Source organism: Aulonocara sp. 'chitande type north' Nkhata Bay, linkage group LG11, assembly GCF_057382095.1.
Source record: "Aulonocara sp. 'chitande type north' Nkhata Bay isolate Kocher_YH1m ecotype deep benthic linkage group LG11, A_spYH_male_GT1.1, whole genome shotgun sequence".
NCBI lineage: Eukaryota > Metazoa > Chordata > Actinopteri > Cichliformes > Cichlidae > Aulonocara > Aulonocara sp. 'chitande type north' Nkhata Bay.
The window spans coordinates 38,944,314-38,971,304 of NC_141354.1; the positions used below are offsets into that span (position 1 = coordinate 38,944,314).

The following is a 26,991-nucleotide window of genomic DNA, read 5'->3' on the forward strand; positions in this document are numbered from 1 at the left end:
GACAGTATTCAGGAAGAAAACCAAACATTGCAGATATTTTATCATAACTCTGGTTTTACGTGGCCGATCAACACAATTTACAAACTGGTATAAAGTCCTCACTTTGTCCGTCAGTTGTTCCGTCTGTCCTGCTCACATCTCCAATGGTTGTACACGTTGTCATTAACGTGGCTTCACTCCACATCAGCCGCTTTGCTAAAACACCGGTGTCGCACATAAGGACGCTGTCATAGCCTGTCAGCGATGTTGATTGGCTGCGTATATACGAATGTGAATCGCATCATTGGCTGGACTTTGGGATAAGGTGGCATCGTTCTGATCCCATACGGGAGCAGCCAGTCACTGACTAACACTGCAGAACAGGATTGTTAAAGTTTAAGTTTCAATTCAGGTTGGATTTTTTGTGCGCAGAGACGTGCCAGCAGTGCGCAATTGCGCACGCGCGCAGCTTAGAGGGAGCATTGACCATGCGCTCCTGTGTTTTAAATGCACTTTAGAACAGCACGCAGCAACACTACATATCAGTGTCTTCACTCACCCCTGTTCTCTGTTAACCGTCGGGGCTGGGAGGAGGTGCTGGCCGTCAGATTGGGGTCTGGGATGCGGGGCCTACCTGCTAATGGAGATAAGGGGGCGGTCTGCTTGTCTCCACTTCAGGGAAAAGGGTTACATCTCCTGGGTCTAGGTACGGTTTGCCCCTTTGTGGCGAGAGTACCTGGACCTGGGATGTAGAGAAAGTTTGGGGAGTGTCTGTCTCCATGTCAGGTGAGCGCCGAGGATTTGTTTATGTGTATATGGGGGTGGGAATGCATGTTTGTGTCTGCGTGCGCCTGTTCGTCTATATGTCAGGTTGGGTCTTAGACTCCACCTCTCTGGGAACATCTCAGGCTCTCCGAGGTATGGAGGCTTATCTCCCCTCACCACTCTCCCTGAATAAAATAAATACATAATTATAATAAAGGTCAATCAAATGGACCAACATGGCACGGCCATGATGATCCGCTTGGCATCTTTCTTCAGGGAATAGTTCTGATGGCTAACGATCCAAACGGGACAGGGAAAAAGATCAGCAGTTCCCTCAGGAGTCCTGAGCTAATACATAAAGTATAAGTAACTGAAAATACTGAGCATATCACACAAGTACTGGAGTAGAAGTACTCACAGCTGCTGCGTCTTCATTTAATTATTTATTCAATTTAATAAAAGCGAAGCTGCGGCGTCGTCAGGCAGGTGGGTATTCCCCTCACGGGCAGGGGGCGTGGTCAGAGCCCCGGGGGCGGGGTCAGCGGATACCGTGCCATCCCGCAGGATAAAAGCTGGTCCCGACAGCCTACGGGAGGCTCAGCTGACCGCTCCAGGACCAGGCACGATCACGTGACCTTCTCACCTTCAGCTTGATTATCTGAAATGCTCAGAGAGTTTCTGATGTCTTCAGACGAGATGATTATGACCAACCACACAGCAGCAAACACCACCGGAGCCGAGGACTGGACGCAGGTGAGCTCATCGCGATCAGCACCTCCTGTGCTCTCAGAATCACTGCGCACATTCAAGCACTTTAACGAGCTCAGCAGCTTTACATGCGGCTGGATAAACGGTGTGACGTGGAAATAAACTCGAACTATGTGTTATTGTGGGATCTACAACAATACAATAACAATAAACAACAACAGTCGTGATTTGGTGCTGCATGAATAAAGATAAGCTGTTTTCCATACTCGTATTATTAGATTATATTGATGTAGACGCGTGATGCCGCAGCTCGTTCTGTGCCTTAAAGGGACAGTACACCGCGCTGCTACTCTGTGTGAACAGACCATCCAAGTGTGATTTACTCTGAGCCACGTCCAGGATGTGTTCGGCTTGTTTTCTGTGGTGAGTCTCGGTTTGTTCCGTCTGCACTCGGAGACTCCGTCAGTTCAACATCTGCCAAAAGTCCAGTAAAACAATCAGCTCGTACTTTTGTGCTGCTGCACTAAATCGAGCATCTCTCACTGAAGGAAGTGAAATAAATTCACAAATTTCACTTCCAATAAAAGCTCACCGCTGAACAATAATAACCTGATGGTTTAATGCAGAAGCAGAGAAAGCAGTCATCATAAACACACACTGGGTTCCTCTCACTCTTCATTTGGTGCACAACTCATTAGAGACAGACTCAGTGATGAGAAACAGGGTCGCTGTATGAAGAGTTCCATGATGAGTCATATTTATATGTATTTATTCTCTTGTACATAATCATGGATTTGTTTATTTTAAAATGTCTATTGATCTTGATCATAATTAAATATATATTATATGTATTATATTTATATAAAGTAAATATAAACATTTACTTAAAACATTTTATTCATATTTATACTTTGATGTATTCTCACAGACTGTATTTAAAAGATGGGTGATTCTTAAAACAGGAAGTTAGCATTTTCTCGTGCACAGGGTCTATTCCCCGAGTTATGTGACGCGTCCATCGGAGTGTGAGAGCGTCAGATAAAATGACTTTCGTGAATGTTGAAAGCTGTCACCTGCTAACTGCTGCTCACTAACGTCCAGATAAATCTGCGAATTACACTTAGCAGTGAGGTTACCACGGTAACGTCACTGCTGCAGCCTCTGCTGGACGTCAGAGGAACTGCAGTTTGTGATGTTTGGACCGTGTTTAGTTTTATTCTGTGTAGGAGGAGGCCGCGGTCAGCGGGCACTTTGAGGGTTGTGCGCACTCGCCGTTATCTTGTTGGTCTTTTTGTGTGTTGAAAACTGAATTTCAACCCTCATCGGTGTAAGACGGTTAAACTGACATCTTAAAAAGAAGTAATAATGAGACTACAACGGTTTCCTTTTTCTCCTCTCGGAGTGAATTTCTGAACTTCCTCTGGGGTTTTTTGTGTTTCCCCCAGTTTGTTTGTCTCTATTTTTAACACTTTCACTCCCACATCTGCAGCTGATGTTAACTGACCTCACCGAGAGACGAACACTCACTGCAGCATCGATTAAAGCACAATCGCTTTAAGAGTCACGCAGCTCTAAGAGCTCGAATAAGTAACAAAAGAGCGTTTGATGTTTGTGCTTCATCGTGAAGAAATGTGAAGTTTGCAGTGTGTGTGTCTGTGTGCGCGTGTGCAGACACCTCAGTGTGTGTCTGTGTGTGTCAGCCTGCTGACCGCCTGCCTGTTTCCCTGCAGGTGTACGTCGTGGTCAGTTGGATCCAGCTCGTCATGGCTGTGCTCAGGTCAGTGTCTTCATCCTCCACAGGCACAGCTGGAAAGTAAAGAAAAGCCATTCATGAGTAATTTAGAGCTTATTTGACTTCAGTCAAGTTCAGCAGCAGTAACTGTCGTCATTACTGTTTTTATCAGGAGTAAAACTGGAAACATGACTGGGAAAGTCAAGCTACTCTAACTACATTTTAGTGACACATACATTTGACCTTTTGATATGTAACGTAGGCAAACTGAGTAGGTGACCCACAGAGCTACTGTCTAAAACCTGAACACCTACACGCTGTTTTTTACTGTAAAACTCTGAAATCCTGCATTTTTAATAATCCGAGTCGTCGTCTCGGCCGGACTGTTGGACGTTCCTGTACAGAGGCTTGTTTGTAATGGGCTGCGTCAGAGCACATTAGGCTTTTATTGCTGGTTCATTTACCCAGTGTGGGACCAGTGGGAAAGACCTGAGGGGTCAGAGGTCACAGCGCTCAGACAATAGAGGCAGGCGCAGTTCCAATCAGCTGTTTTTCTTTCACGCCATCTTTATTAAACACAGAGCTCTTCCAGTGAGGTTCCACTCATCATGTGTGTTTGTGTTTGCAGCATTCTGGGTTCAGGCTCCATCATCTGCTGCCTGATGTTACGGGGACTCAGCCGGAAGCCCGAGGTCAGCCGCTTCTCTGTTCTCTGACGCTTTGCACAAACTGTGTGAGATAAACTGTGGTCTGAACTTTAAAGTTAAAATAATTAAGAGGAAGTGCTTATAAAAGCTGGACGTGGCCGCTGTGAAATCACCCTTTGTGTTATCGAGTTCTCTTTTCCAAACCTCAGCCCGAGCCGCTGATTTGAAACTAGGCGTGATGAGAGGGGGCTGAACGCTGACACTGTGCCTATTGTTCAACGCTGCAACGAGGTCAGATTTCCCCGGCGCAGAGGCATCACTTTAGGACACTCAGATGTAAAGATGTACTGTCATTCACATGTTTACATTCAGTTCTGCTTTCTAACCTTCATGTGGATAAGAATGAAAACATTACGTAACCGCTGGGTGCACTCATCGTTTTATACAGAAGAGTCTCTAAGTAGGACAAAGACACCCGATCAGCCACAAAGAAGCCCCGCCCTTCTCGAGTCCTAATGAGGTTCATAAAACCGCCGTCGTGTTTATTGAGTGAGACGCGAAACCCACCAGAAAGGTCTTCAGGTGAACAGGAGACTCGTTTTCTCCTAAGCTTCTGTCCAATCAGATTTGCCTCTACAACCAGGAGTCGCCCCCTGCTGGTCATCTACATTAGCCTCGCTCCGTCCTCCGTCCAGCTTTTAAAATCCTTTCTCAGCACGCTGTAATCCCTGTGTGTGTGTGTGTGTGTGTGTGTGTGTGTGTGTGTGTGTGTGTGTGTGTGTGTGTGTGTGTGTGTGTGTGTGTGTGTGTGTGTGTGTGTGCGCGCAGCTGCAGCCTCTGATGCTGCTCAGCGTCGCAGACCTGCTGCTCGCCGTGTGCTGGCTGATCGGCTCCATCCTGTTCTTTAAAGACTGCACAAGCCGGAGCACGCACTGTTACTACCTGCACATCGTGGAACAGGTGAAACAACTCTACACTGGACTGCTGTGGTTATACTGTAAGACAAGGTGACCCACGGAGTACAATCAAACTGAAAGTCCCGAGGGTCCCGAGGGTTTGTGTGTGTGCGGACCCCAGGCCAACTTTATTGATAAAGCTACTAAAATAAAATAAACAGAGACCGATCGCTGGCACGAACTCCGATCTGACGGAGCAGCAGCTCTGACAACACGACGCCACACACGATTTTCCAGATGGGTTAGGTGATTCCAGCGCGGTGGTCAGACCACACTGGTAACACTTCCACCTTCATCACGTGACCCCAACATGTTCAAAACCAAGCTCCGCTTCAGACGGGCTGCCTTTGTTCTCTTTACTTTGTTTCAGGGGAAAGTTTTCAGAGTGAAGCGTGGAGCTGCCGAGGGATTTCCATATTCTCAAAGCAAAGTGTTTCCTGAGAAGTCAGCCAAAGTCGACCTCACACACAACTGAAATAGCATGTTCCAAGAACCAAAAAAACAAGAACTTTCACACAATAAAGTCAAATGTTTAACACGTGGAGCACATTTACAGCTAAAAGCAGTCATCAGATTATATCCATAGTTATCAGAAAAGAGTTTTTTAACCACACAAGAGTAAGTTTACCAAGAGGATTTGTGCTAAAGGGCAAATCACCGAAAAAAGGAAGTGGCAGGAAAAAGGTCGGGGCAGCAATCGTGATGAAAAATTGAAAGAGAAACAAAAATAAATTCAATCAGCTCCAAGGAAACAAAACTAAAGAGAAACTGGGAGAGCTGCAGAGCTGAGCTGCGTCTCGTCCGGATCGTAACCTGCTGAGCTTCTCTCCTCTAAATGTTTCATCATCAGTGACTCATCCAGCTCGTTCAGTCCCGTTTACATCAAATAAAACTGGGTGCAGTTTTACCTCTGTTTCTATGACAACCAATCCAGCACCTGAGGACGAGCGGGTAAATGACAGCTGTGTCCCAAAACGTCGGCTGCATCCTCCGGAGGCCGCGTTTGAAGGCCGATCACGTCACAGCCAGGCGACGAAGGCTGTCCCAATTCGTCGACTCCTTCAAATGCGTCCTTCATTTCCCCGAATTTGAAGGATGGGTCGGGTGTGTCCTTCGTGGTCCACCATATCCCAGAATTCATAGCGCGGCCCAGCCAAATTTCAGTTTCCAACAATGGCGGCTGCTACTAAGTTTTAAAATTACTCTTATTAATCTTTCTGGGTCACAAAATAAACTTTTAGCATATTTCCAGGCGAGAAAGTAGCTTTGTAAACTTCAAATATCTGCTCGGTTTATCAAGATATCGCATATTTGCAAAAGTGCGCCGACGTTTTCGGAGACGTCTGTTACCCACCAGCTCGACAGCTGACCGGGGGGTTCAATGGTCACTCCAGCCGGCGAGAGCAGCGGACTCCCGGCTTCATCGTTTTCAGACACCCGCTCTGTCGCTACTCAGGTTAAACATGATATTGAAGTCACTCGGAGAATTTAAAAATGTAATTGTTTTCCTTTTTTCTGTGTTTTATTTGTTCCGGAGTAAATCGTTTGGCTGAGATCAAAGTTATTAGACTATTCGATTAAATAAAACTTTATTAATCCATCGGGTGGGTTCCTCCGGGATTTTCACACAGCTGAATAAACGTCAAACAGAAAACTGATTAAACAGAAATGTGAGACGGTCGAGAGTTTACTCCAGTGTCCTGTTATATTTTAGACAGCAAGGAGCAGACGTGGAGTTTATTAAACTCCACCCACACAGCGCTGACGCTGATCTGAAGGCTGGACCGTCCCATTTCACCGTCTCGCACCTCGAAGGACCCGGCCCACGTAGACCGCGAAGGCCGGGTCCTCCGAAGGATGCGGCCGACGTTTTGGGACACAGCTGACGTCTCTGTTGCCAAATATCTATCGAGTGAGCTATTCTGGCCCAGATGACCAGGTCCAGATCCTGAACTGGGTCATTCTGGGATGAAATGGAGCAGCAGAACCAGGACAGAACACAGCCTGGAAGCAGAAAAACATTCCTGACCCACATCTCCCACTCAGAGCAACAACCCCGGGTCAGCTGCCCCTTTTGGCTCTCGCGCTCTATTAAAGTCTGAAAAGGGGGCGGGGTGTCAGGTGACCTGTTTAGAAAATCAGCGCGGCGAACGTGAGCGAGGATTTGGCTCATCACAAACTCTGTTTCAGGTTTTCTACATGGCCTCCTTCTTCTACACCCTCTACTACATTTGGAACCTCTACAAAGGAATCAAGGAGAAGTACTGCAGCTGCATGGATGGATACTCTGTACAGGTACAGACACATCTGTCCAGCTGCCAGGGCAGCAAAACACACACAACAGGTAGTAAACAAAGCTTTCAGGGTTTTGTTTGCAGCTCATAAAGCTTTAGAATAACACAAAGGGCAAACCTGACAGGGTCAAACTCTGCGCAGCCCACAGCTCCCAGAGGCTCGGTAAAAGTAGAATGGTGGGGAAACCTAAGAGGATAAAAAGATGCTCCAGTGTCCTGACGGGGCACAGACCTCCCCATGTTTGGTCCTGATGCTTCAAAATAGTTTTGATCTGGTACCTGATCACGTCGGTGCAGCATGAACAGCTTTGTTTGTCTCAGTAAACATGAGGCTTTAAAATGATTTTAAAGGGCCTTGAAAAGCTTATGCACACATCCAGACTGGACGACTGTAACTGCTCTACTCGGGCCTCCAACACTCTTCTCTTTACCAGCTTCAGTTAATTCAAAATGCAGCTGCGCGTCTCTTAACAGCTACGAGAATCTACGAACGCATCACTCCAATTTTAGCCAAACTACATTGGCTCCCTGTCAAATATCGCATAGATTTTAAAATTCTTTTGTTCGCTTTTAAAATTCTGAATAATTTAGCGCCCAGCTCTCTCTCTGCGCACTTAGATCGGCCAATCACAGGCTCCCAGCACAACCTAGGTCTCGGTGACCGGGCCGTTGCAACCGTGGCACCCAGACTCTGGAATAACCTCCCTGTTCATGTTCGTACCGCCGAGTCGATCCAGTCTTTTAAATCACGTCCTGAAACGTATCTTTGTACTGTGGCTGTTGGTTCTAACGAGTTGGCTGTTCTAGCTTGTTGTTGTCGCCTGTCTCATGCTTTTACTGTGAAGCACTGTGGTCAACACTGTTGTTTTAACATGTGCTCTATAAATACATTCTGATGTGATATTTTGCATCCTTGTGCAGGTTTCCAACCGAGTGAGCACGGCGGGTAAAATCGTTGCTCTGGTTTCATGGTGAGTGAGCAGCAAAGCCTCACTCTGTGGATGCATGCAAACACACACACGGTGGTACTGATAACAGTGTGTCCTGCTCTGTGTGTCTGCAGTCTGCTTCCTGTGCTGCTGATGCTGCCCGTAATCATAGAGGGGAACATCAGCCACTGTCAGGCCAACCTTACCGAACCCTACAGGTGAGGCCAGAACACAAAGTGTTCACGCCGCGAGCAAATCCACCGATTGCTTCCACGCAGAAGCTCAGTGGGCTTTTTTCCACATCCGACCAGGTGTCTGATGATGCACACCGGAGCGCTGTTCCTGATGTCGGACGAGCAGCCGATGAGCCGAAGCTGCCTGTACCTGCACACCTACCACATCACCGTCTTCCTCATCACCGTGCTCGTCACCCTCCTCAGCATCACGGTGAGTTCACGCTCGTCGCACAGACGCGTCTTATTCTACGAACATCACGTGGAGGTGACCTCCCCTCTCCCCCCCCGCAGGTCCTCGTGGTCAAAGCGCGCTGTATTTACAGGCGCATCGTGACCTCTAACGGTTACCTGGGCAGCGAGCAGCGGGCCTCGTTCAGCGTGATGGACCGGAGGATGGTCCTGTACCCGCTGGTCTTCGTCTTCTGCTGGGGTCCAGGTTTGTTCGGCGCGGACTCTGAATTGTTCTTGTTGGCGACAGACGCAGTCAGCGAGGTTTCAGCGTGTCTTTGTTTGTCGTGTTGTTTCCTCAGCGGTGATCCTGGCGTTTCTGCGAGTGGCGGATCCCGCGGCGTGCCAGGGCAAAGCCGGGGTGGTGCTGTACATCCTGCAGGTGAGTCGGTACCAGAGAAACACGACGGCGTTTACGCTCTGAGCTCGTTCAGCCTGTTTTTGGTGGCGTGTCGTCTTTTCCTGTTGAACAGTTTGTTTGATTTGGATCTTTTGACAGCAGTCGAACATTTTGTGGTTGAATTTGTGTGTCGGGCTCATTTTGTGGTCTTTGAATGTTCTCTTTGTGTAACTATGTCTCATTAAGCTTCCTTTTTGTGCCGTCTCGACTGCTTCACTGGTCTTTTGTTGCTTTCTGTGCGAGTCATCACGTAGGATATCTCAGGCTCATCGTTGTGGTTCTTTTTGTCGTAGTCACACGCCTCTCTCAGGTTGTTTCACGTGTCTTTCGTGCAGTGACCCGAGCGTGTCTTGTGTCCTCAGGCGTTAACCTCGGCCTCTCAGGGCTTCTTTAACTGTCTGGTCTACGGATGGATTCGCGTGTACCTGCGGCGAGCCCGCAGGACGTTTTCGTCTCGAGACGCGGACACTCAGACGCCTCTGCTGCGAGCGCAGAAGAGGAGAGGCTACCAGACCCTGCAGACGCTCGCCTGAGACACACTGAGACCGAGGGCGTGTCTCTGCCAGCTGCCTCGAGAGGAGAGTCTGAACTTTCGCTTTCCTCGAGGGGGGAAACACTTTGTTTCTGCATCAAACTTCCACCTATGATCCTGAACCACTGAGGCGAGAAAAAAGGGAAGAAGCAGGAGGGGGGGGGGGCTTTACACCGAGAGGAAGAGCGACGCCGAAAACAGGATTTGAAAGAGACGCGACATCGTCACCTGTGAACTCCGTCGCACGGACGGGCCTCACAGGGGTTTGTTCAGGCAGCTCACATGACCCCTGCTGGTCACCGGCGCACAGTGAAAATGAAGACGCGTTTCTTTGGACGTTTGTATGTTTTATGAAATGTGCAAATGACAGAAAATTATTCCTTGTGTTTAAAAAAACAGATTTAATCTCTGAGACTTTTTGTAAATATGCTCCTTTAATCACATCTGAATTTGTTTTCCTTTTATTTCTGTTGACTGCATTAAAATAGAGATTTCTACAGAACGCAGTCGTCGTTTCCTTCCTGTCATTTGCGGCTCCATTTCCACTCTTAGACTCCAGATGCTTTTCCTTACTCTTCTTAGATCAGCTCATCTGTCTGACACCAGCTCTCTTTAGACCCTCCCTTCCCCTGTGGTGGGTCTGCGCCTCCACAGGCCCCACTGGTTTAGAAACTTATTCTCAACAACAACACAATCAGCGATCGATCGATTTTACTTGCTAGCAAGGGAAGGCTGGTTGGAACAGGCTCTTGGAGCTCAACGCTCCTCACCCGACTCAACCCAACTTCTTCAGAGAGGAGCCTTCCTCACAGCTGTTTACTGAAAACAGTTACACAACAGTAAACACAAGCACCTCCCCTCACAAACCCCCCTATGGTTCTAAAAGATAAGGCTGTGTGTGTGTGTGTGTGTGTGTGTGTGTGTGTGTGTGTGTCATGGTTGTGCGTTTGTGTGACCTGCTGATCACAGAAGGACCATAAAAGCAGGAAGCTTACCACACAGGAAACAGATCTGCCTAAGAAAGCCTCCCCAGCACCAGAGTAGCTGGGGGAGGTGGTCAGGATCAAAGGAATGTCTTTGATCATATAGTTTAAACTAAGACTTACAAATTTAAGAAACACAATGACAACAATTAACAACTTGACTCCAACACCCTGCCTGCTTTCTTTTGATTGGGAAGCTTGTGGAAGCCTGCTGAGGGGCTACGTGTGCTCTGTGGGTGCTCAGTGCCTGTAGAACAGGGGTGTCGAGGGCCGGTGTCCTGCAGGTTTTAATAGCACCCTGGGCCAACACACCTGATTCACATGATTAGTTCATTAGCAGGCCTCTGGAGCACTTCAGGACATGTTGAGGAGCTCGTTTAGCCGTTAAATCAGCTGTGATGGATCAAGGACTCGTCTAACAGCTGCAGGACTCCGGCCCTGAGGCTGAGTTGGACGCCTGTGCTGTAGAAGATGACTGTGTCAGGAAATCTGTGACAGTAGGAAAAACACTTGAAGCGTTTGGCTTACAGCGATAGTTTGCTGCCTCAGTGTTTTTATCATAGAATGAAACATTTTTAATATTTATTTGAAAGAAATAAGGAATATGTCTCCTAGGCCGTCACACCACACGACCATCGCTTCTTTCACACCGGAGCCTGACCTCACTCATTATGGGATGTCCCGTTCAGAGGGATCCCTGCCAATTCCCATCGTCTGCTGCGGGCGTTTCACGGCAATCTGCACAATAATCAGTTTGCTCTTCAGGCCGACGTCAGCGTCTCTGAAGTGTTGGCGTCCGTGACATTAATGAGCTCGTTTGGATTTACGTCATGAATGATTCAAAGCCTGTGAACACGAATACAGTGCAGAGACAACAGAGTCAGAATACTAAAAGACTGAACGGAAACACGTGCACACACAGACGGAAACTGGTTTAGCATTAATGTTTTATTTATGACACTGATGTGTTGTTACGCAGTGATTGGGACGTATGTTGCTCTAAGGCAGCAGTAGGCAACTGCAGGCCTCGAGTGCCGCGTCCTGCAGGTGTTAGATGTGTCCTTGATCCATCACAGCTGATTTAAAGGGCGAAATGACTCCTCAGCATTTCCTGAAGTTCTCCAGAGGCCTGCTAATGACCTAATCATGTGATTCAGGTGTGTAGACCCAGGGTGTGATCTAAAACCTGCAGGACACCGGCCCTTGGGGCCTGGAGTTGCCCACCGCTGCTCTGAGGAGTTTATCATAATGGGCATGTCTGAACTTAGAAACAAACACCAGGGGGCGCTGCAGGCTGTGTGTAGTCTTCGTTAAAACTGCACAGATTTAATGTATCAGGATCTTTACCAGGTAGTAAACTGAGAACAGCACATGACATCTTACACCGTGTGGTCGTTCAGATGCAGATTCAGTGAAGTTTGAGTTCATGAAGCGGACTGTGTGAACGCTGGAACAACAACATCCACCTGTGACGCTGTCTGGGAGCTTTCACCTGTATCATGAAGAAATCAGGTTTACTGCAGCATCATTGTAATAGAAGCTACGTGGCAGTTGAAGAGGGCGTTGTAGGTTTCTCCTCCACGTTTCACAAAAGCAGCAACTTTCTTCCTCCCGTTAAACTGTCTGCTCAGGTGAAACACGGGCTGCAGGGAACGCACACTTTAGTGCTTCGTTCTGCCTCCATACTGCTCATCATTCACTGAAACACACATTTTACTCCACAGAGGAAATATCTTTATGTTCAGCAACTCATCACTCTTTCAAAAATGTCTGGCTCAAAGCTTCAGTTCAAACTCTGACTTACCTTCCAGGCTGAGCTCATGTGCCGAGCGCTGGTCACCACCGTGTCAGAGGAGATGCCGTAGTCCTGACCTTTGTGGATCAGCCACTGAGCTCCATCAGCGAGCGTCACTCTGAGGGAAGAGAAAACGTAACGAGTCTGACGCTGCGCTCATCAAACATCTGAGAGTCCCAGATTCGAGCTGTCAAAGCGCATCTGTGAACTCAAGGAAGCAAAGGAACGAATCTGAGGATGTAGGAAGTGCAGCGGAGCCTGGACAGAGTAAGAAATGCGACAGTTGGACGCAATCTGAGCCTTTTCAAAGAATAGCAAAGAGTTGTGATGTCAAAGCTTCGGCCAGGCCGTGGTTTGTCTTTGTTTTGTAGCAAAGGTTAAAAACGTTTCTAGCCTGGAAACATAAAAACCAGTCTGGGCTCAGGTATGATGACCCATCACTGCAGCCGTCAGCAGGAGCTGCTGCAAAGTGGAACTGAAGAAAACTGAAGGAATCTCAGGCAGCGTCTTTTTCTGCGGCGACGGTGGATTCCAGATGGACATCAGCAGTAGTGAAAGCAGCAGGTTTTTAAATAAATACGGTGAGCGTGTAGCCTGCCCTGACGCCGGTGTGGCTGAGCGGTCCAAACGTGGACTGGATCCAAGCGGTCGGACCATCCATTCAGCTTTGTACACTGGAGAGTTGTAGAGATCTGTGAGCTGCTGACCCGACAGGTCGTAGTTGCTGTATCCTCCTGTCAGAAGGAAACGCTGTTAGTTTGATGTAATCTGTGTTCTGTACAACCAGCCACGCAGCTGCTTTTAAACCTCACCACAACATTAAAACTTTTTACCAGACGAGGAGTCCACGGTCAGGGCCAGCAGAGTCAGCGCACAGAGGAGCACTTTGAAGGAACCCATCGTGGACATTTGTCCCGTCACAGCTCAGAGAGACGTTTGATAGTCCTGACAGACTCCCTGCTTGGACTCAGTTATCTCTGCTGTTTGTCTCTTGGCAGATGAGCCGGAGTTTCCACGCTGCTGCTCGTAAACAGGTTTCATCACATCAGCAGAAAGAGCTCAACCTGCACGTATGAAAGGATTTACTGACGTGGATTTCTAGACTGTAACTAAAATATGCTGAAATTTTATGACACATTTAGGACAAAATTTGTACCTTTTTATATTTAAATCTAAATGTTACGGGGAACTAAATATTTAGCTAATATGCAAATTTTCTGGTCAAAGAAAATATCAAAATAAAAGCTTTACAAAAACCTCCTGTGGTGGACTGACGGGCACGTCTCAGCAACACGAGCTGCTTCACTGCTCGCCGCTTTGTGCAGTAGTGCCCCCTCAGCAGCCTCCACTTCTGGAGCTCCATAAATATTTGTATAGAGACTTATTTTCTAATGGACATTAGCACAGTGACATGAAACCAGTCAGATGTAGCTGAAGTGCAGCCTTTCAGCTTTAATTCAGTGGGTTGGACAAACGGATTAAAAATGGGAGAAACTGGAGTACTGTTAGCACAATCCCTTTGTTTTAGAGGCTCTAAAGAATTTGGACAAATGAAGTAACTGAAAATAAAATGATTGTTTCTATTACTTTATTCCAAACCCTTTGCTGGCACTGACAGCCTGAATGCTGGTTTCCTGCTGTTTAATGCTCTGCCACAGCTTTACTGCACCAACCTGCAGCTGATGTTTGTTTGTGGCCTTTCTGTCCAAAGTTCAGAGTGAAATGCTGAGCGGGGTTAGGATCAGGTGACGGACTTGGACATTGAAGAAAATTCAACTCCTGAGGTGCTTCGGTGGATGTTGTGAGTCATTGTCCATCTGTATGTCTTTCTTGAAACTGTCGAATTCGTCCTTCATTTCTTGTGTGATGTCTTTCTTAAACGTGGCAAACTCAGTTTTAAACTCGGCTTTAAGTGAGTGAATTTCCTTAATGATGTCCTGGAAGTCTGCGTGAGGGTGGCTAGCTGCATCTCCTTCCATCTGCTCGCCTTGCACGCTGTTCTCGGACATGTCTGCGCTGCCTCCTCTTGCCAGCTCCGCTTGTTTCACAAAGTCCTTAATGTTTCCTTGTCTTTTTGACCTTCTTCCACCTTCCATGGCATTTATTACACGGTTTAGCGGTGGAAATATTCGAATTCTGGTTTTCTTTCGAGTTTTGACCGGGAGCTGCAGGTTTATGCTGCCATCTTCCTTACGTCCCCCTGGTGGTCTCCCAAATTTTTTAAAATTTTCATTGTAAGTGGACTAAAGCAGTTAATTAAAAGTAGTCTAACATAAATGCTGTAATTTGATTAGTTTAATAAAACATGTAACTTGGATGATTCGATGCTGTCGTGACCACAGTGCACGTCTGCTGTCGCTCACAGTGGTCCAAGGACCGCTCGGGGAGTTTGTGTGTTCAGACACGTGAAACATTAGAGGGAACGTTGGTCACTGCAGCTCAGATAAAATAATTATTGTGGGTGATTTTAACATCCATGTAGATGCTAAGAATGACAGCCTCAACATGGCATTTAATCTGTTATTAGACTGTAAAAGAACCCACCCACCACTTTAATCACACTCTAGATCTTGTTTTAACACGTGGCATAGAAACTGAACATTTAACAGTGTTTCCTGAAAACCCTCTCCTGTCTGATCATTTTCATGGATGTTAAAATCACCCACAATAATTATTCTATCTGAGCTGAGCACTAAATCAGAGAAAAAGTCTGAGAAATCCGACAGGAACTCTTTTGAAGACCCAGCTGAATAAGAATCAGAAGGAGGAGTTGAGAGGCCATGCCTTATTTCCTGCTCAACTGGTTACCTGTCACAGGTATGAGTGTCGCAGTCCTGGGTCGGTGACCGAATGTTTTCTGGTATGTATTATTAGTAGTAGTCAATTTCATTATGATGTGTCATTGTTAGTCTGTATTCAGTCAGTCTGCATCTCTGTGTACTTCCTGTTTTACTTTGTTAGTCTCCCGTCTGTTTTGCTCTTCCCTGTTTTGTCTGTGCCGGCCGTGTTCCCAGGTGTTTCCTCTTTGCCCTGTTCTCCACTTGTATTTAGTGTCTGCTTCTTCCTATGCTCTTCGTCACATTGTGCCCTCTTTGTGCTGCGTCTCCTCCCTTCGTGGCCCAAGTATTCTTAGTTTCTAGGTGCCTGTTCCCCAGTTCTGCATTTGAAGTTTTGGTTTGTTTTTGTCACGTCTATTGTAATGAGGAGTTTCCCTCGAAATAAAGCTGCGTCCTAAGTTAACTCTCTGTTCTGCATTGTGGGTCCTTTGTCTTTCCTGCACACAGCACGCTGCCTCTGAGCTGCTTCACTTTCACTTTGCTTGAACTGCCTCCCTCTCCTGCGTTGCTGGTAGGTCCTTCGTTCCCTCACACTGCAGGTCATTACATCACACAGGTGTAAACAGGTTTTCTATTTGCAGGTTGTATCCGTACAGGTCGCCTCCTTCCTGAACCTGACAGTCAGAATGAAGCGAGCTGCTTTCACTTTGGCGTGTTCGTGTTTCTCAGGAATGTTAGGCCTGGATTGGTGCTCAGACTCTCCTCCTGCTGCTGATCAGCCTTTTTGTTGTTACTGTGACCTGTTACTTTAGACGTGTTTTGGCTTTAGTAATGCTGCTAAGTGTTTGCAGAGATGCAGATGAAGAACGTGGATTTTATTGAATTATTATGAAGCACGGGTGGATCTAGAGACATTTTCTTAGGCTGGCATGGAAATGAAATGGGGTGGGGTGGGGGGGGGGGGGGGGGGGGTCAAATCAAAGCCTTTTTAAACACATATGTTACATATGGTTACAATGGTTCACATGCACTGAATCTGCACGTTTGTGTAATTGAATTATTTTCTTTAGCCCACATAATGAAACACGTGTGAGTTTGAATGTTAAGTACTGTGTAGCCTGTATAATAAATAAATATGTAGCCCGGTAAAGCTACACAACATGGGGCGGTTCATTTACAAACACAAGTCTAACTGAAGCTTCACACTTTGTTAGAAAAATCTGATTGTTGCTTAAATTTACACAAAATGTCAGAAATCTGCACCGTCATGAACAAAAAGCTCATTTTTCATGATTTGTTGGGTTCACCCTCTGGGGAGCACGACATAACCGCACACTTTTCACTACTTTGTGTTTCACCCTTACATCTTTTGTTACCTCGCCTTGTTTGGTATCATTCAGCTGTAGTAACACAACTGATCTGAAATCACACAAAAACATCAAATCCTAGTCGTAGTTATATTCGCTTTACTGTAAAAACCACAAATATGTTTAGTGAATAATTTTACTAAAGTTGAAATGCAAATATAAACTGTCACATTTTAAAAACTATTTATCTAAAAGTCAGTGCGTCCGGCGTGTCTTAGTACAAACATTTAAAACTACTGAAACTACAATGAGAGAACAAGCAGGTGTCACAATAAGATGCCGCACGAATCATTGGTGTCAGTGAAGAAAATGAGTTTGTGGCCACGAGACAGAGAACAGCACAGGGACAAAGCTGCAGGCCTGACAGCAGGACGTGCATCACTGCTCCTGTTTCCACCTGGAGACAGTGTTTGCACTGCAGCCTTTGTCACATTCACAAAAAACCCAGAACTCTCCTCTTCGTGACGTCGTCTATCATACCACAGCAGAGAGTGAGAGGGGGAGTCAGATCGTGCGGGCACAGCAGCGGGTTGGACGAAGAGTTCCTCACCTCGCACGAAGAAACACTGTGTGAACTAACAGACGGACAAAATAACCAAACAACTTATTTTTGGGGGGCAGGGATAGCTCAGTAGGTAAAGTGGTCGCCCCATGATCGGAAGGTCGGCGGTTCGAATCCACTTAACGGCTACCCTGAGGTACCCCTGAGCAAGGTACCGTCCCTACACACTGCTCCCCGGGCGCCTGCTTAGTGGGCTGCCCACTGCTTCACTGAGTGAATGGGTCAAATGCAGAGAAAAACAAGTAATTTCCCCATGGGGATCAATAAAGTATCCATTATTATTATTATTATTATTCATTAGTGCCCTCACTGACACACAACACACACACAACACGCTGACTACACACTCCATGCTAAACATCTCAAAACTCTCTCACTCGCTGCCATCACTCCCAAAACTTCGTCCTAAACAACTAAATCTCACGTGTTGCCTTTTTTCTTTCTTTACTCTTTGTGTGACAATAGTATTCAGGAAAAAGCAAAGCTTTTGTATATATTTCATCCTAACTCTGGGTTTAGTCACCTGTCATTAAAATGTAAAAATAGGAAGTCCGAACATTCAACACAAGAAGGAATAGAGACTCAGCGCGGCTGCAGCTTGTTGCTATGTCAGCTGAAATCAGTCATGTGATTCGCAGCGCACTGAGAGTTAATAACACTCACCTTCAGTCCATTTCCACAGTGTCATAACCAACCAGCTGTGTGAAATCCACGGTGTTGTTCAAAAAGTGCTCTGGAACAATAATAGGCATCGGTTGCTACTGACAACAAGAAATATAGCGGCTCCACGCTGTGGGCTGAACCATTTGTTAATGGTAGAGGCGGGGGGAGTGGGGGTAACACTGTGCAATATATTCAGCTTTAGAGTTTATATTCAGTCTTAACTGTAGCTCGGCTCAAAGTGTTAATGCGAGTTGGGAGTTCGTCTTGTAATCGGAAGGTTGCCGGTTCGAGCCCCGGCTCGGACGGTCTCTGTCGTTGTGTCCTTGGGCAAGACACTTCACCCGTTGCCTACTGGTGGTGGTCAGAGGGCCCGGTGGCGCCAGTGTCTGGCAGCCTCGCCTCTGTCAGTGCGCCCCAGGGTGGCTGTGGCTACAATGTAGCTGCCATCACCAGTGTGTGAATGTGTGTGTGAATGTGTGGATGACTGGATATGTAAAGCGCTTTGGGGTCCTTAGGGACGAGTAAAGCGCTATATAAATACAGGCCATTTACCATTTAATGCTGTCTTATATACATATACATCACTGTCATATGCTAAACTAGGGTGGCAAGAGATCATTTCACTGAGTCCATCAGACACCTTTGCTGTAGTTTGATGTTTACTCTCTGCTTCCTTTATAGTGATCTACTCTGCAGAGGATTTGATGTCCAACCAACCATACACCACGGAGATGTCCTACTATGAATATGAATATAATGTCAGTGACTACCTAGATTATGATTATGATGGATTTTGTGTTTTTCACAACAACCCGAATGTGGTGAAGGTGATCGGCGCGTACATCCACTCCATCTTCTGCATCCTGGGCCTCGTGGGGAACAGCATGGTCATTGTCACCTACGCCTTCTACAAGAGGATCAAGTGCATGACTGACATCTACCTGATCAACGTGGCCATCGCCGACCTGCTGTTTGTGCTGGCGCTACCATTCATTGTCTACAACGAGCTGTGGTCGTGGCCGATGGGGCAGGTGGCCTGCAAGCTGCTGCGCGGCTCCTACAGCGTGAACCTGTACAGTGGCATGCTGCTGTTCGCCTGCATCAGCACTGACCGCTACATCGCCATCGCCCAGGCTCGGCGCAGGCGCTGGCTGTCATACAGGTCCATCATCTGCGCCATCATCTGGATCTTCACTATACTCGTGTCCATCCCCACCTTCTACTTCTATCAGTGGTACGAGCCGTCACACATGAATCACATCGTATTCGACGATGATAACCAAACTGATATCCAGAGGACTCCTGCGTACGTCTGTGAGCTCAAGTTTGAAGGCCCAGCCATGGCGGTGAGGGTGGACGTCCCCATCACTCAGATCAGCGTGGGTTTCTTCCTGCCACTCTTCATCACGATCTTCTGCTTCAGTGGCATCATCATCACCCTGCTTAAGACCAAGAATCTCCAGCACCACAGAGAGGTGTGGGAGATGCTGGTGGTTGTGGCCGTGTTCATCATCTGCCACCTGCCCTACAACATAGTGCTGCTGTACAACACGGTCACCATGTTTCAGGAGTACTCGTGGGATGAGGCGGACATGCTGGAGATGGCCCTGACAGCGTCGCAGACCATTGCTTACTTGCACTGCTGCCTGAACCCGATGCTGTACGCCTTGGTGGGGCTGAACTTCAGGAACCAGTTCAGGAGGATCTTCAGGGACCTTTGGTGTCTCGGAAAGGCCCCACGCCGCTTCTCCAGAGTCACCTCCGACTTCTACATGTCCTCCACTCTGCGCTCGATGGACGGGTCCAGCAACAGTGGCGCTTCTTTCACTATGTGAAGACATCCGTGGGTTGATCTCTGAAGATCCAGGTCTCTAACACCGAACGCGATTCACGTCTGTCGCACCGACGAGATTCCTCAAGATAAAGAGATCTAACGCCGAGCTGCACCTCTTATTCTGATTCATTATTTTGATCGTGAAATATCCAAACTCCTGCATTTTCTTTCTTTTGTCATTATTTTGTGAGTGATGACTGTCAGTGTTTTGTCACCTGAAACGGCGGCTGAACGTGCAGAACCGCGAAAACACGTCTGATTTGAACTCGTCTGATCTCTCCTTCATGGAGGCCTCCTCGTGCACCTTCGACCTTTTTCAGCACTGCTGCTGTTTTAAGGGACGCCCTGGCGCCGTGCGCAGCTCTGCTGACGGTGTGACTCTGGGCGGTGAATCACTGTGTTTCATGCATGTTTTAGCTGACCTGGAGGTCAGAGTGCGTCTCTTCACCAATGTTCACATTCTTATAATAAAAATGCACTAAAATGTTGGTCAAACAAGAAAAATATTCAATACTCAATTACCCAGTTTATTTTTCCAAGGACAGTTTTTGCTGCTCTTAACTGATTCAAGCAGTCGTTTTGTTTTTGCACAGCCCAGCAGAAGTCTGTGCAAAAATATATGCAGAAAAGAGTCTCACATGTGTGTGACAGTAACGCACTCGAAATACTTTGGTATTGTTGCCTCTGTGTGTGTGTGTGTGTGTGTGTGTGTGTGTGTGTGTGTGTGTGTGTGTGTGTGTGTGCGTGTGTGTGTGTGTGTGTGTGTGTGTGTGTGTGTGTGTGTGTGGGGCAAGGTGTTTCTGCGCAGTGTACCAGGGGCACGGAGAAAAGTTGTCGTACCATAGGCACGAGCAGTGTGTGTGTGTGTGCGTGTGTGTGTGTGTGTGTGTGTGTATTAAACAAATAAATAAATTCCCAGCACGCCCCTGCGGGCGGTTTATCCTTCAAGCTCGGGTCCTCTACCAGAGGCCTGGGAGCTTGAGGGTCCTGCAGTATCTTAGCTGTTCCCAGGACTGCGCTCTTCTGGACAGAGATCTCCGATGTTGTTCCGGGGATCTGCTGGAGCCACTCGCCAAGCCTGGGAGTCACCGCACCTAGTGCTCCGATCACCACGGAGACCACCGTTACCTTCACCCTCCACGTCTTCTCCAGCTCTTGGTATTTCTCGAGCTTTCCTTTCAGTCCAGCTTTGTCCAGCCACTGGTAGGATTTCTGGATATCAGCCTCCTCTATCTGCCGGTGGTACATACCGTGCAGGGGCCTGTCCTTCCATGATGGTTCCTCGTCTCCCTCCTCTTTCTTGGGTTTCTGCTGCCTGAGGTATTCACTGAGCACTCGGTCGGTTGGGGCCATCTTTGTGATGTATTCGTGGATGTTTGTTGTCTCATCCTGGACTGTGGTGCTGACACTCACCAGTCCCCAGCCCCCTTCCTTCCGCTTAGCGTACAGCCTCATGTAAGCTTACATATATGTATATACAGGGAGTGCAGAATTATTAGGCAAGTTGTATTTTTGAGGAATAATGTTATTATTGAACAACAACCATGTTCTCAATGAACCCAAAAAACTCATTAATATCAAAGCTGAATGTTTCTGGAAGTAGTTTTTAGTTTGTTTTTAGTTTTAGCTATTTTAGGGGGATATCTGTGTGTGCAGGTGACTATTACTGTGCATAATTATTAGGCAACTTAACAAAAAACAAATATATACCCATTTCAATGATTTATTTTCACCAGTGACACCAATATAACATCTCCACATTCACAAATATACATTTCTGACATTCAAAAACAAAACAAAAACAAATCAGCGACCAATATAGCCACCTTTCTTTGCAAGGACACTCAAAAGCCTGCCATCCATGGATTCTGTCAGTGTTTTGATCTGTTCACCATCAACATTGCGTGCAGCAGCAACCACAGCCTCCCAGACACTGTTCAGAGAGGTGTACTGTTTTCCCTCCTTGTAAATCTCACATTTGATGATGGACCACAGGTTCTCAATGGGGTTCAGATCAGGTGAACAAGGAGGCCATGTCATTAGTTTTTCTTCTTTTATACCCTTTCTTGCAGCCACGCTGTGGAGTACTTGGACGCGTGTGATGGAGCATTGTCCTGCATGAAAATCATGTTTTTCTTGAAGGATGCAGACTTCTTCCTGTACCACTGCTTGAAGAAGGTGTCTTCCAGAAACTGGCAGTAGGACTGGGAGTTGAGCTTGACTCCATCCTCAACCCGAAAAGGCCCCACAAGCTCATCTTTGATGATACCAGCCCAAACCAGTACTCCACCTCCACCTTGCTGGCGTCTGAGTGGGACTGGAGCTCTCTGCCCTTTACCAATCCAGCCACGGGCCCATCCATCTGGCCCATCAAGACTCACTCTCATTTCATCAGTCCATAAAACCTTAGAAAAACCAGTCTTGAGATATTTCTTGGCCCAGTCTTGACGTTTCAGCTTGTGTGTCTTGTTCAGTGGTGGTCGTCTTTCAGCCTTTCTTACCTTGGCCATGTCTCTGAGTATTGCACACCTTGTGCTTTTGGGCACTCCAGTGATGTTGCAGCTCTGAAATATGGCCAAACTGGTGGCAAGTGGCATCTTGGCAGCTGCACGCTTGACTTTTCACAGTTCATGGGCAGTTATTTTGCGCCTTGGTTTTTCCACACGCTTCTTGCGACCCTGTTGACTATTTTGAATGAAACGCTTGATTGTTCGATGATCACGCTTCAGAAGCTTTGCAATTTTGAGACTGCTGCATCCCTCTGCAAGATATCTCACTATTTTTGACTTTTCTGAGCCTGTCAAGTCCTTCTTTTGACCCATTTTGCCAAAGGAAAGGACGTTGCCTAATAATTATGCACACCTGATATAGGGTGTTGATGTCATTAGACCACACCCCTTCTCATTACAGAGATGCACATCACCTAATATGCTTAATTGGTAGTAGGCTTTCGAGCCTATACAGCTTGGAGTAAGACAACATGCATGAAGAGGATGATGTGGACAAAATACTCATTTGCCTAATAATTCTGCACTCCCTGTATATACACACATATACATACATGTCTACCAGTCTGTGGTGCAGAGGGGGGGTTGGCAGCATCAGTGCCAAAGATGTCAGCATGTAACAGGATCAGCAAACTGGTTCATGAGACTGGAACCATCACTGGCCAGAATCTGGAGGTATTTGAGTGATGAGGGACATTAGAGTCACTGATCCCATCATGGACCGCCCATCTTACTCACTCCACTCCACAGTACCGAGGCAGCAGAGCTCCTTCTCCCTCAGACTGATTCAAACCGTGTGTACATGGACACATACAAACCAAACCAGGCCATAAAGAATGCTTGAGTCCCTTGAGACCTTCTCTATCAAACTGCGGTCCTTATTGCGACAGGTGCTGCTGTTTCTCAGAGGCGATTTGAACTATTTGCTAGATTTATGCTTTCCCAGTCTTTTCCCATCCAGGGTCATATTACCCAGGGCCGGGTTGCGGGGGCAACAACCTAAGCAGAGACCTCCCTCTCCTAGCCACCTCCTCTAGCTTTTCCGGGGGAACACTGAGGTGTTCCCAGGCCAGCCGAGAGACATAGACTCTGGAGCGTGTCCCGGGTCCCCTCCCGGTGGGACATGCCACATCAGCTGGCTCCGTCTGATGCAGAGATGTAGCGCTCTACGCCCCATCTCCCCGTTATCAGTTCAGTCAAAAAATCCTCACAGATGTTGAGCTGCATACAGATACAGACAGAAGAACTCGATCATGTGTTTCTCAGTGAGTTTGATGTTTTCAGGCCAAACTAGTTTCTCTGCTGGAAAACAAACTGATGTTGAACAGCCCCACTGAAGCTCTGCTGTGTCTGTGAGAGCAGCTCAGCGAAGCTGCTCTCACAGACACAGCAGCAGAATCATCTTAGACATCAGTTTACAGCACAAACAGGCTCTTACTCTTTGCCTGAGGGTCCAGGATCAGTACTGAAGCCTGGAGGAGGATTTTTGGACCGATCGCTCTTCATAGACAGACGGCTGGATCCTGGAGACTCTGCTGTGTCCTCGTCTTCCTCCAAACCGCTCATGTTCAGTCAGTCTGACAGAGAAACCAACAACACTGACTGTGAGTGCAGAACAAGAGTCAGACAAACAAGTCTGTACAAGACTCGCGCCCAAGACTGGGAGACAAAGAAGTGTGACGGTCAGAGGATAATGAATCCAGAGACAGTCCAGCATTGAGCTGATCCTTCCATATTTCCCCTCCAGCTCACAGAGGGACAGCTGACTCAGAGACTTTGACCACAGAAGAAAAAGAAAATGGGACTAACGCTGTGTTTCTACTTCCTGCTCTGTCGACTGTGGAAATACAGTTTCGTGACTCTGGCAGAGGAATCCACGTGGTCACATGACAGGATGTGCACATTGATAACGTACTTCAGAGAGGTGGGCCTAAGTTTGTGTCTGGGCATATCTTTGTAATCAAATACAGACAGTGCTGTTCATGCAATGTTATTCATGTGAGACCAACGTTGAGTTTGTGCTGCAGGAGGACATGGATGCACAGTGAAGTGAAGGAACCTGCACACGAGCGGCCCATTCTGTCATCAACAACATTTTTCCCATACACTGTCATTTGGATCAATAGTTCGTCCCATAGAAACTTTCACAGGATGACAGATAATCATCTCACCTGATGGCAACAAGTTAAGATCTGACCCGATCCCTCAGAACACTCCCTCATCGTATGATGTGTCCACTGAGCTCAGCTGATAAATGTCTTCATCGATAGTTCTGCATTTGGACTTTAGATACCGAGCACAGACACCAGGGGGCGTCCAATCAAAACGCTCGAGCCCTGCAAAGCCTGAGCCATGAAATAACTGCCAGGAAATTAAATGAAATCTTTAAAATGTCATTTGTAAATAAAGAAGTATTAGTTTTAATGTGAGAATGTCCCTCCCACTTTGCTTCATGTCTGTGTTCAGTTACCTGTCCCCAGGTGAGGGGCGCACCCTACTATCAGCAACAGGGGGTGGAGTCCACTACAAGCCTCCCTGCAGGTGTTAATGATGTTTTTTCCTGAAGGGGTAAAATAACTTGAAACATCTGCCAAACTAAAACTCGAGGAGTTTCAGTCCACAAGAATCGCTGTGATTCTCTTACCTCTGCAGAGAGGAAGATGACTCGGAGACTCTGAGGATAGAAGGAGGATGAACACTCACCTGGTTTTCCTCCTCCTCTATCACGGAGTCTGAATACTTCCTGTTTCTCCCTCACCTGTACAGAATGGCTCCTCCCCTCTGTAGTTCCAGGTAAACATGTGGTAAAACACAGGATGTATGTAACACAGACCTAAGGGTGCTATCTTTATCTTTAAATTGCTTACTGATGGAGTTTTCTAATAGCTTTGATGAAGCCGGGGGTCCCTGAGCCCAAATAATGATTTAATAATCATCAACCCCAATCTGTTTGACACTGAAAGGTTTTATTCGTTTATGATTTTATGAAACCTCCATCCTCTGAACAGGCTCTCAGTCACACACAGACATGTGTAAGAACTGATATAATTTCATCTTGTTTTCAGTAGTCACTGTGTGAACAGCATTTCCCATAAGCCCACAGACATCCAGGGTTACAGCTGTCAGTGTAATGTGAAGAGAGGAAGTGGTGGTGTCTCTGTTCCACAGCAGGGACCTTAGTTCCCACAGACATGCAGACTGTCATCTTTCCTCGTGTCAGAGACGCCTTTAAGAAAGGAGATCCGTAGACATTCTTGTGTATATGAATGTGTGCAGACGTTTGTCTGAAGCTTACAGTTAGTGGGGTGTTTGTTATTCCAGCACATGTGACGTGTCGACCTCAGTTGGTCTAACACATCTGCTTGCTTTCTGCACAATGAAATCACAACAGCACAGTGATCAGAACGATGCATTTAAGGGTTTCAGCTGTTTGTACAAACTGGAATATGCATTAAAAAAGCTCCACTGTTGTCTTAATGGAACAGTATGATGTTTGTGCCGCCATCCAAAGAAAACATCTGGAGCTTTATTGAATACAAAAATACGACAAACACAAACAAGCAAGCACAGGAAACTGTGACTCTACAGTAACAGTCTCCTCAGTTCCCACACTTACAGTGTCAAACGGCACAGAGGGAACATTTTTGTTTGTTATGTTTCAGAATTAAAGTCAAACTAACTAAAGATCTTCAAAAGCATTGAGATTATTGGTTTCAACTTCTGTTTGTTTGTGGAAATGTTTCTGTGTTCAGTGCGGACCGACCGAACCCCGGAGTGGCTGAGTGGTCCCAGTATAACTGGCGTCCCCTCCAGCGGCCTCTTCATCCTCTCAGCCGTCATCACCGGCGAGTTGTAGAGACGGGTCAGGTCCTGACCGGACAGGTCGTAGTTGTAGTTGCTGTACCCGGCTGACAGAAGGAAACGGGAGGTTTATTGAAACTATGCTCTACAAACATCACGCAGCACCACTGCGAGCGGCTTTAAGCCACACGGCGCTTAAACAAATGAAATACTCACGGCCGGACGAGGCGTCCACAGTCAGAGCCAGCAGGGTCAGCGCAGAGAGCAGCGCTTTGAGGGAAGCCATCGCGGGTTTGTCTCAGTCACAGACGTGCATGTAGCAGATGTGAAATGGTCGACTGCGTTGTGACAACAGACACGGACTGGCTGGAAACAGGGTTTATTCCTATAAAACAGAGTGCAGCAGCAAAATCAGTGTCACACAGCGGCAGCAGGCTTCTCCTCACCCTGTTTAACACAAGTCAGTTCCACACAAACGGATGATACAACAGATAAAGCGCAGTTCCAAATATCATTTTTCTCACTCAAAGCGATTGAAAACACTTTGAGAGCTTTTAACCCTAGGAGCCAATACTTAACAAAGACAAATACACCGAATTTATATGGATAATTTAGTACAGGGAGAAGAGCTACAGAAAGCGTGCCTCACCAGTGTGGAGTCCGTACAGTAGTGATGTGCGGATCGATCCTGAAATATCGATTCCTCCGATACCAATCATTTATGTTCTAGAATCGATTCTCACATTAAAATATCGATATTTTAGTAATTTAGAGTAAATTTGTAGTTTATCATTAACAGGAACACAGTGGAAAGAAACTATAACATTCGGATTGCCTACATTCAAAGGAACTACTTCCTCTTCCGCCTTTCATAGTCATGTGTGAAATACGGCTGTATAAATGTCTCACAGCCCCTTGGCGTGCACACTCACAACAATGGCTGAGCGTAATTGTGCGGATGTATTTTACCTCCACAAACAGCTGAGCCGTGGTTTGCAATAAATGTGGCAAAAAAAGTGAGGTGTTGTGGCCATACTTGCCAACCTTGAGACCTCAGAATTAGGGAGACATTCAAAAGGGCTGTTTGGGCGGATAAATATATTTTACAAGGTTTATTTATCGGATAAAATACGTTAAATGTCACCGTTATTATTGGCCGGCCCGGAAACAGCGGGGGTGTCCAAATTCAGAGGCTGCTTCCACCTGAGGACCGGCCTTCGCGGTCTAAAGAAAGCCGGGTAGTACGTCACGAGCTCCCTCGGTGGAGTGAAACTCTGCCGTCTGCTCCTTGCTGTC

General features: G+C 46.9%; 3 protein-coding genes across 7 annotated transcripts; 2 read left to right on the forward strand and 1 right to left on the reverse strand.

Moving 5' to 3' along the window:
* Positions 1 to 1,256: 1,256 nt before the first annotated feature.
* tmem116 (transmembrane protein 116) lies at positions 1,257 to 10,127 on the forward strand. Its single transcript, XM_086312620.1, has 11 exons — positions 1,257 to 1,497; positions 3,183 to 3,229; positions 3,813 to 3,876; positions 4,660 to 4,791; positions 6,978 to 7,082; positions 8,003 to 8,052; positions 8,145 to 8,228; positions 8,322 to 8,457; positions 8,538 to 8,682; positions 8,777 to 8,856; positions 9,237 to 10,127. The coding sequence occupies exons 1-11, from the start codon at positions 1,408 to 1,410 to the stop codon at positions 9,405 to 9,407; spliced, it is 1,104 nt and encodes a 367-aa protein (XP_086168746.1). The 5' UTR covers positions 1,257 to 1,407; the 3' UTR covers positions 9,408 to 10,127.
* LOC147319835 (uncharacterized) lies at positions 9,884 to 26,991 on the reverse strand. Of its 3 annotated transcripts, XM_086312623.1 has the most exons (5): positions 26,345 to 26,541; positions 25,912 to 26,142; positions 25,658 to 25,802; positions 12,194 to 12,302; positions 9,884 to 11,881 (listed from the first exon to the last, which is right to left on the reverse strand). In XM_086312623.1, exons 2-5 carry the CDS (start codon positions 25,979 to 25,981, stop codon positions 11,798 to 11,800), a joined length of 408 nt encoding a protein of 135 aa, XP_086168749.1. In that variant the 5' UTR covers positions 25,982 to 26,142; positions 26,345 to 26,541; the 3' UTR covers positions 9,884 to 11,797. The 3 variants fall into 3 exon arrangements, with proteins under 3 accessions (XP_086168749.1, XP_086168748.1, XP_086168747.1); XM_086312622.1 differs by lacking the exons at positions 9,884 to 11,881; positions 12,194 to 12,302; positions 26,345 to 26,541 and adding exons at positions 24,842 to 25,263; positions 26,840 to 26,991; XM_086312621.1 differs by lacking the exons at positions 9,884 to 11,881; positions 12,194 to 12,302 and adding an exon at positions 24,842 to 25,263 and having other exon boundaries at positions 26,345 to 26,540.
* LOC147319836 (C-C chemokine receptor type 6-like) lies at positions 12,097 to 21,330 on the forward strand. Of its 3 annotated transcripts, none has more exons than XM_086312618.1 (2): positions 12,097 to 14,003; positions 18,235 to 21,330. In XM_086312618.1, exon 2 carries the CDS (start codon positions 18,258 to 18,260, stop codon positions 19,386 to 19,388), a length of 1,131 nt encoding a protein of 376 aa, XP_086168744.1. In that variant the 5' UTR covers positions 12,097 to 14,003; positions 18,235 to 18,257; the 3' UTR covers positions 19,389 to 21,330. The 3 variants fall into 3 exon arrangements, with proteins under 3 accessions (XP_086168744.1, XP_086168743.1, XP_086168742.1); XM_086312617.1 differs by having other exon boundaries at positions 12,097 to 13,985; positions 18,235 to 21,329; XM_086312616.1 differs by lacking the exon at positions 12,097 to 14,003 and adding an exon at positions 14,016 to 15,044.